Below are 9,861 nucleotides of genomic sequence, written 5' to 3'. Positions count from 1 at the left end.
CCCAAGGGCTTAGGTAGCAGAGCCTAAAACCCAATTTCCTTCCCAGATCTGAATTATCTAAGCAATTGACAGAAAATTAAAGAAGAAGCAATAGAAGAACAGAATTGAAACTGAATTATGCAGAAAACAATTTGAGAAGAGTTTGAATGGGAATTGGGACAGAATTTCCCCAATTTCACACACCCAAAACTCAAAAACAGAAGAGTAGAATTGCCCAAGGGAAATGAGGAAGGAGATCAGTCAATTCTCCCTTGATCCTCTTAGTGCTCGGTCAATTCTCTCAAGAAAACTCAAAGAAAGTGAAGCTCCAAATAAAAGTAATAATTCAAAGCTCAAAGTAAAGGTAGCTCAAAAAGGTCCTAATTACATCAAACTAACTCCTATTTATACACTTTCTATTCTTGGATAATGGGATTTGGATGGGCTTTTGAATTGGTGAAGAAATGAATTCAAATGAATTTTTAATTTGAATTTTGGCCCAAAAAGTCACTCCCAGGAGGCTGCCCTGCCCTTGTGGAGGGCAGGGCAGAAAATTGATGTATGGTGCACAAGCTTGGTGCGGCCTTGGTGCAAGTTGGTGCTGCGTGGTGCGCGTCTGGCACGGCCTTGTGCTTGAGAAGCTGCCCTGCCCGCGCCAAGGGCAGGGCGGGAAAAGGTTGATGCGCCAGGGACGAGCGTGCGCGCGCGAGATGCTTGTTGGTGCGTGGGACGCTGCCCTGCCCGCGCCAAGGGCAGGGCAGGAAGGCTTTGGTGCGCCAGGGGAGGAACGCGCGCGTCAGATGCTTGCCAGGACGATAGTTTGGTGCGCCAGGAAGCAAAGTTGGTGCGCCAGAAATTTTTGTGTGGTGCGCCAGTCCAATTGCTGCCCTGCCCGCGCCAAGGGCAGGGCAGAGTTGCCATATTGCACGCCCGTGTTCGAACCTAGGCGAATACACACGCTTCATTAATTTTCTTGATTTCTTGGCACGACAATGGGTCTTAGAGCTTGGCTTCCTCATGGTTCCTTGTTCGAACCTTGTGGCATGCATGGGTGACCTTTTCTCTTTGATTTTCTTCCTTATGGAGCCCGATTCTGCTCTCCACAAGGGCAGGGCAGAGTTTGCTTTCTCTTGGTCCCAAGGCACCATTTTGTGCCCTGCCCTTGTAGTGGGCAGGGCAGAGTTGCCTTCATTGTTTGGTCACTTAATGTTGCTCTCCTAGAGGGCATTCTGCCCTTGTGGAGGGCAATGTTGCTTCCCCCATTGTAATGCGGCACGCTTCTCTCCTCTTTGGCCACGCTTTCCTTTTCTTGGGTCACGCTTCTTAGGCCACGCTTTTCATTTTCTTTTCTCTTCTTCACCTACAATAAACCAAACAACCACTCAAAGTATCACTAAATTCAAGAGGCTTATAAATCAATTAAAATTAGCTTAAACCTCATGGATTAACATTAATTTCATGGTGGTTGCTTGATTTAAAGAGTTTATGCATTTTCACTCCAAATCACTTACTTAGGATGCAAGAAAGTGCATAAATGCTAACAAAACAAGTGAAATTAGCTTGAAAAATGGGTATATGATGACTTGTCATCAATACTTATGTATATCATTGGTGAGAGCTTCAGATAAGCGAATGAAGATGCCTTCCCTTCCGTCTCTCTGCTTTCCTACAGTCTTCATCCAATCCTTCTTACTCCTTTCCATGGCAAGCTCATGTAGGGTTTCACCGTTGTCAGTGGCTACCTCCCATCCTCTCAGTGAAAATGTTCCTATGCTCTGTCACAGCATGGCTAATCAGCTGTCGGTTCTCGGTCAGGCCGGAATAAAATCCATCGATTCTTTTGCGTCTGTCACTAACGCCCCGCCTGCTAGGAGTTTGAAGCACGTCACAGTCATTCAATCATTGAATCCTACTCAGAATACCACAGACAAGGTTAGACCTTCCGGATTCTCTTGAATGCCGCCATCAGTTCTCGCCTATACCACGAAGATTCCGGTTAAAGAATCCAAGAGATATTCACTAGAGCCTCGTATGCTTGTAGAACAAGAGTGGTTGTCAGTCACTTTGTTCATGAGTGAGAATGATGATGAGTGTCACGGATCATAACATTCATCAAGTTGAAAAACAAGTGATATCTTGGACAAAGAACAAGCGGAATTGAATAGAAGAACAATAGTAATTGCATTAATACTCGAGGTACAGCAGAGCTCCACACCTTAATCTATGGTGTGTAGAAACTCCACCGTTGAAAATACATAAGAACAAAAGTGATCATTGGTTTCGGCCCCAGAGAGGGAACCAAAAGAACCAAGATGAAAATACAATAGTAAAAGGTCCTACTTATAGAAACTAGTAGCCTAAGGTGTACAAAGATGAGTAAATGATATAAAAATCTACTTCCGGGCCCACTTGGTGTGTGCTTGGGCTGAGCAATGAAGCATTTTCGTGTAGAGACTCTTCTTGGAGTTAAACGCCAGCTTTTATGCCAGTTTGGGCGTTTAACTCCCATTTAGGTGCCAGTTCCGGCGTTTAACGCTGGAATTTCTGTAGGTGACTTTGAACGCCGGTTTGGGCCATCAAATCTTAGGCAAAGTATGGACTATCATATATTGCTGGAAAGCCCAGGATGTCTACTTTCCAACGCCGTTGAGAGCGCGCCAATTGGGCTTCTGTAGCTCCAGAAAATCCACTTTGAGTGCAGGGAGGTCAGAATCCAACAGCATCTGCAGTCCTTTTCAGTCTCTGAATCAGATTTTTGCTCAGATCCCTCAATTTCAGCCAGAAAATACCTGAAATCACAGAAAAACACACAAACTCATAGTAAAGTCCAGAAAAGTGAATTTTAACTAAAAACTAATAAAAATATACTAAGAACTCAACTAAAACTACCAAAAACATACTAAAAACAATGCCAAAAAGTGTACAAATTATCCGCTCATCAATAATCCCAACCAAGGTTGGAGAGATAATTCCAACCAGGGTTGGAGGGACAATCACAACAGAGGAGGCAGGGATAATAATGGAAACCAAAGGTGGAATAGTAATAACAACTTTAGGCAGTAGAATCAGAATCAGGCCTACAGAGCACCTCATCTAAGGCAGCCTCAAGCATCTCAGCAGACCCCTCAAATCACTTATCCCTCTTCATCTCCTAATGATGAGTTACTACAATCTATTGACCGAAGATAGCATGCCATGGAAAATAACCTTACTTCTACTCTAAATGGTCTGAACTCTACCTTGCAAGCCCTTGTCTCACAGATTGGATCACTGAATAACTCTAACAACCAGTCCTCAAGCTCTGGTGGACTCCCCTCTCAACCATTACCCAACCCCAAGAGTGGCATCAATGCCATTACCTTGAGATCTGGAACCACACTGCAAGAGAGGAATCTAGAGGAATCAAGCCCATCAGAACACACCCCAGTTGCGGACGCGATTGAGGTAGAGGATATTGAAGAAGAAGATGAAGTACAAGGCATGGCTGAAGCAGAAGCAGCCCAACCAAGGAGTGCAGAACCCCAGCAAGCTGAAGCTATAAAAGACGCCACTCCTATTCCATTTCCACACCTTGCTAAGAAGCCTAGAAAGCAAATGGAACTAGATCCCAAAATGGTAGAGATTTTCAAAAAGGTTGAGGTAATTGTTCCCCCTTTTTGATGTTATTCAGCAAGTGTCTAAATATACAAAGTTTCTAAAAGAATTGTGCATACATAAAGATAAAATTAATGAATTAGAAACTATTCCTTTAGGTAGTTCTATATCTGCTTTAATGGGAAATATACCTGAAAAATGTAGTGACCCAAGCCCATGCATGGTTAACTGTACCATTGGAGGTGTGATATTTTCTGACTGTATGTGTGATTTAGGAGCATGCGTGAGTATTATGCCCTTGTCTATATATAATGCTTTAAGGCCTCCTCCCTTAAAAAGGCCGGTAGCTCGTTTTGTGTTAGCAGATAAAAGTATTATCACAGTGGTTGGAATTGCTGAAGATGTATTAGTGAGCATTAAGGGACTCACGTTTCCCATTGACTTTTATATCCTGGAGATGCCCCAAAATGACTCAAGGAGACCTTCGTCAATCCTGCTTGGTAGACCGTTTTTGAAGACTTCAAAATTCAAGCTGGATGCCTTTTCGGGTACCTATTCCTTTGAGGTAGATGGCAGAATAGTGAGCTTCAATCTAGATGAAGCTGTGAAGCATCCCCCAGAAGATCACTCCATATTCCAATGTGACATCATTGATGAGATTATAGCTGCAACTCACCAGAAAGAAATGGAAGAGAGTCACATGGAGCAAGACCCAAGTGTGGGGACACCCTCTGAACATACTGATGATTCATCACCATTTTCGCCAGGGCCAGAGAATCCAGAACCGAATCATGAGCGGAAAATGGAATTAAAGCCCCTTCCTCCACACCTCAAGTATGCATACCTTGAGGACAAGCAGAAGTTTCCAGTTATCATTGCAAGGGAGCTCACTTCCCACCAAGAAGAACAACTACTTAGTGTGTTGAGGACGCATAAGAAAGTAATTGGATGGAGTTTGGCGGATATAGTAGGCATCAGCCCTCAAGTTTGTGAGCATAGAATATTCTTAGAAGAAGGAGCAAAGCCTGTCCGTCAACCTCAGAGAAGATTGAATCCCACCATCTTAGAAGTTGTCAAGAAGGAAGTTACTAGACTACTTGAGGCAGATATCATTTACCCCATTTTAGATAGCAAATGGGTCAGCCCAGTACAAGTGGTGCCCAAGAAGTATGGAGTCACAACAATAAGGAATGAGCAAGGAGTGCTTCTGACAACTAGAGTGCAGAACGCATGGAGAGTTTGCATTAACTATAGGCGTCTCAACCAAGCCACTCGCAAGGATCACTATCCCTTGCCATTCATTGATCAGATGCTTGATCGCCTGTCAGGTAAATCTCACTACTGCTTTCTAGATGGTTACACAGGTTATTTTCAAATCCATATAGCTCCTGAAGATCAGGAAAAGACTACTTTTACATGTCCTTTTGGGACTTATGCTTTTAAGAGAATGCCCTTTGCCTTGTGCAATGCACCAGCTACTTTCCAAAGGTGCATGATGAGTCTTTTCTTTGATCTCATTGAGACTTGTATGGAAGTTTTTATGGATGAATTTAGCATCTATGGTGATTTATTTAACCTTTGCTTGGATAGTTTGTCTAAAGTATTGGATAGGTGTGTTAGTTCAAACCTTGTTTTAAATTTTGAAAAGTGTCATTTTATGGTAAAACAAGGTATTCTTCTAAGACATGTTGTTTCTGATACTGGTATCTCTATAGACCCAGCAAAGGTGGATGTTATATCTAGTTTACCTTACCCCTCCTCTGTGAGGGAAGTCCGTTCGTTCCTTGGCCATGCAGGTTTTTACAGGAGATTCATTAAGGACTTCAGTAAGGTAGCACTACCCTTATCCAGACTACTACATAAAGACATTGAGTTCGAGTTTAGTGAGGATTGCAAACAAGCATTTGATAAGCAAAAGACCGCCTTGACTCAAGCTCCGATTGTGAGGGGACCAGACTGGAGTCAACCATTTGAAATCATGTGTGATGCCTCCAATCATGCAGTAGGAGCAACACTGGCTCAACATGAAGGTAATGACCCTTTTGTAATTGCTTATGCATCTAAGACTTTAGATGCTGCTCAATCTAATTACACTACTACTGAAAAAGAGCTTCTAGCTATTGTTTTTGTTCTGGATAAATTTCGAGCCTATTTACTTGGTACTAAGGTAGTAGTGTACTCAGATCATGCAGCTCTAAAATATTTATTAGCTAAAAATGAGTCTAAACCAAGGTTGGCTAATACGTTGGATGCTATTATTGCAAGAATTTGATCTGGAAATTAAAGATATGAGTGGTAACCAGAATTTAGTGGCTGATCACTTGAGTCGCCTTGAGCATATTAAAGATGACTCCATTCCTATCAATGATAATTTCTTATTTGACAACTTACAGGCAGTATCTGATGTAGCCCCTTGGTATGCACCTGTAGCTAATTATCTAGTTAGCCATACTTTTTCTCCTAATTTTACTAAGCATCAGAGAGACAAGCTGAAAAGCGAGTCCAAATACTATGTATGGGATGACCCATATCTATGGAGGTGTAGCGTTGACCAGGTAATTAGACGGTGTGTACCTCAATCAGAATTCCAGTCCATTTTAGCGGCCTGCCACTCATCTGAGAGTGGAGGACATTTTGGCCCTCAACAAACTGCTAGAAAAGTTTTAGACTGTGGATTCTGGTGGCCTACTCTTTTTAAAGATGCTGCTGATCTTTGTAAATCTTGTCCTCCATGCTAAAGGTTTGGTAATATATCCCAGAGGGATGAAATGCCTCAGCAAATTATGCTTTTCTGTGAAATTTTTTATGTTTGGGGTATTGATTTTATGGGTCCATTTCCAAATTCTAATGGCCACCTTTATATACTGTTAGCTATAGATTATGTTTCTAAATGGGTGGAAGCCATTCCTACCCATACTGATGATGCTAACACCGTTGTTTCCTTTGTTAGAAATCATATTATTTGTCGCTTTCGATCACCATGAGCAATCGTGAGTGATCAAGGCACTCACTTTTGCAACAGGAGACTAACAGGTTTACTGAAGAGGCACGGGATCATTCATAAAGTATCAATAGCCTATCACCCCCAGACTAATGGGCAAGCAGAGGTATCTAACAGAGAGATAAAGCGCATACTGCAAAAGGTAGTCAAGCCTCATAGAAAGGACTGGAGCACTAGGCTCCAAGACGCGCTTTAGGCATATCGGACAGCGTACAAGACACCGATTGGGATGAGTCCTTTCCGCTTGGTTTATGGAAAGGCCTGCCATCTTCCAGTCGAGTTAGAACATAAGGCCTTCTAGGCGGTAAAGGAATGCAACATGGACTATGAGAGAGCCGGAGCTGAATGGAAGTTGCAACTGCAAGAATTAGAGAGCATTCGCCTTGAAGCTTATGAAAACTCCAGGCTATATAAAGAGAAGGTAAAGGTTGTGCATGACAAGAGTATTAAGAGAAGAGAATTCCAACCAGGAGACTTAGTCCTACTTTACAACTCCAGAATGCGACTCATGCCAGGCAAGCTGAGATCCAGATGGGATGGTCCCTATCGAGTAGAGAAGGTGGAACCATACGGAGTCTTTCACTTGAGCCATCCTTCAAGCTCTGAACTTATCAAGGTCAATGGACATCGCTTGAAGTTATTCCATGGCGAAAAGATGGCAAAAAACCAGGAACTAGAGATCTTCTTCTTGGAAGATCCACCCACAGCAGAAGACTGAGCTAGTGGAGCGTCCAACTTACGGACGTTAAAGCAAAGTGCTGGGTGGGAGACAACCCACCATGGTATGATCGTTCCTCCCTCTCTCCTTATCTTCCCTCATCTATAACTATTTCCAGTACTAATGCCTATATCTTGCATTTCATCTGCATATTGCATTTGCATTTTTATCAAAATAAAAAAAGAAAAGAAAAAGAGCACACGACGCGATAGCGTCGATGACGCGTCTGCGTCATAGTGCCTTGGATACGAGAAGAAAAGAAACAGAGTCACGTGAAAGTGTGGCTGGAGGCGTGACTTTGGCACCAATTGTTCCACGCGACCGTGCCGCCCACGCGTCCACGTCATGTGGGAAAAAGGCCTCCCACGCGTCCGCGTCACTCACGCGAACGCGTGGCTCTACAATTCGACGTAAAAGGGTGTATGGCAATAAGTTGTGCTGGAGCTAGGCTGCACTTGTGCTAGTCGCACAAGCCCAGCCACGCGAACGCGTCCCCCACACGTAGCCATTTTTTTCACTCTGCCATCCACGCGACCGCGTCCACCACGCGATTGCGTCATCCAAAAATTTGGCAAAACATAAATTTAACAGAGAGTTGTGCGAGCGCGAAACTGCCTTCGCGCCCCTAGCGCAAATGATGTCACGCGTCCGCGTGAGCGACGCGTCCGCGTCATTTCATTTAAAGGCTTTCCACGTGATCGCGTGCCCCACGCGTCCGTGTCGCTTGTGCTGCCCAACTCGTTCATATCTGCCAGATTATCTTTTCTTTTCTCATTTCATTCCTATTTCTTTTCCCTTCTCCTTTCTTTCCCCCTTCTTCCTCCCTTCTTTCTCTCTTCTACCCCCCTATTTTCCACCACCATTATCAAGGTTTTTTCTCTCTTCTCTCCTTCCTAATTTTTCTTTCTTCTTTTTATTTTCATGTTTTCTTTTTCTTTCTCTTCTACTTTCCCTATCTATATTTCTTTTCTTCTTCCTTCTATTGGTGTTGGAATTTTATTTGGGTCATTATTTTTATATGTTGCTTATGGATTGTTTAGGACTTGTTTAACAATTATATATTATTTTCTAAGGGTTACTTTCATGTTCAAATTAATATTTTCCATACCTTATTCAACACGCATGCTATGTGTTTGTGAAAATGCCCATATGGCATTTTGCACTACTTCTTTTTAGATTTCTTTTAAATCTACTACTATAAATGCTTGCTTTTCACAAAACCCTTCTAATAGTTTATTAATTAAATATAATTGTTTTTACAAGCACACTATTAGTTTGAAAGACTAGGTAATCTAATTTGGACATTGAATGCTTGATCTATGCTACTCATGCCCTTGCCGGCATGCCAATAAACACCTTGCATTTAATTGTCATCACGTGCACTTGCTCTATTTCCATTGTTGATTTGCCACATGTAGTCATGACCATGTGTTCACATCATTATCCACTCCTGTGCATTGATTACCACTTTTTCCATTCTTTTCCTTGCTATAACCCTTGATATGCTAATGTCTTTACTCGTTCCCTTTCAGGATGGCCACTAAGAAAGGCAAGGAGAAAGCTACGCCCAAATCCACAGCAATAAAAGGAACAAAAAGAGCATTAGTGGCAAAGCCTTCTTCAACTGCAGTCAAGCCCTCAACAAAAATAATAAAAGGATTATAAAGGTTGATGAAAAGGAAAGAGCTTTCCCAGCCAAGGACACTGCACGATTTCCCAATCGTTACTGTGAGCAGATGTTCCCCATTCTGGCAGCTCGGAATTACAACAATGAACACCTTCTTATCCTTCCGCCTCGTATTGCCGAATTTGTTGAGCTGCAAATTGCACAAAGACATTGGGAATTCTTACAGAGACAGTCACGACAGGTTAATCTTTCTTGGGTAGTTGAGTTCTACTCCAACTTCCACCTGCCGACACTGCAGTCTGTTTACATCCGTCAGAAGCAAGTCTCCATTACAGAAGAGGCCATTCAGCGAGACTTAGATCTTCCCCCTGCTCCAGAAGGATTGGACGCATTTCAAGAAGCTACACTCAAGCGCCAGGCGTACAAAATTTGACTGGGAAGCTGTTCTCAGAGTTATCACACAACCTGGCAGCAAATGGATCTTTGGATACCATCGTTCCCATCCTAAGAGAATATCGGCTTCCGCACTCACCTTAGAGGCTCACGTATGGCCACAGATTATGTCCCATTACGTCTTCCCGAGCACTCATGAGTCCTCCTTCACCGCAGACATGGCCGTTCTACTATGGTACATCCTCACAGACCAGCCTCTCAATCTACCAAGACACATCCGGAATGCTATGGGACACGTGCAAATCGCGGGCAACCTTCCTTTCCCCGCCTTGGTCTCTAATCTTGTCTCAACAGTCGGAATCTCTTACAGAGCTGGGGACACCAAAGCCATACTTCCACGGGATGATCAGTATGTCCCTAACAGGAGATATCTCAGGCCACCACCTGCCACTACCAGCCAGTCCACAGAAGATGCTGCAGACATCCTACCTTCTACTAGTCAGCTGCTGCATCAAATACTGAAGCGGTTGGACCAACAAGACCAAAAAG

At 43.2% G+C, this 9,861-nt stretch overlaps 2 protein-coding genes across 2 annotated transcripts; both read left to right on the top strand.

Moving 5' to 3' along the window:
• The first annotated feature begins 3,459 nt into the window (after positions 1 to 3,459).
• Positions 3,460 to 6,770, top strand: LOC130956946 (uncharacterized). Its single transcript, XM_057883872.1, has 4 exons — positions 3,460 to 3,594; positions 3,995 to 4,513; positions 5,967 to 5,989; positions 6,596 to 6,770. Exons 1-4 carry the CDS (start codon positions 3,460 to 3,462, stop codon positions 6,768 to 6,770), a joined length of 852 nt encoding a protein of 283 aa, XP_057739855.1.
• Positions 6,771 to 6,893: 123 nt separating this feature from the next.
• Positions 6,894 to 7,292, top strand: LOC130956945 (uncharacterized). Its single transcript, XM_057883871.1, has one exon. It carries the CDS (start codon positions 6,894 to 6,896, stop codon positions 7,290 to 7,292), a length of 399 nt encoding a protein of 132 aa, XP_057739854.1.
• The last annotated feature ends 2,569 nt before the right edge of the window (positions 7,293 to 9,861 follow it).

This window comes from Arachis stenosperma, chromosome 10 (assembly GCF_014773155.1).
Source record: "Arachis stenosperma cultivar V10309 chromosome 10, arast.V10309.gnm1.PFL2, whole genome shotgun sequence".
In the NCBI taxonomy this organism is placed as follows: Eukaryota; Viridiplantae; Streptophyta; class Magnoliopsida; order Fabales; family Fabaceae; genus Arachis; species Arachis stenosperma.
The sequence above is the reverse complement of the archived record's forward strand: the minus strand, read 5'-3'. Positions and strand labels throughout refer to the sequence as shown.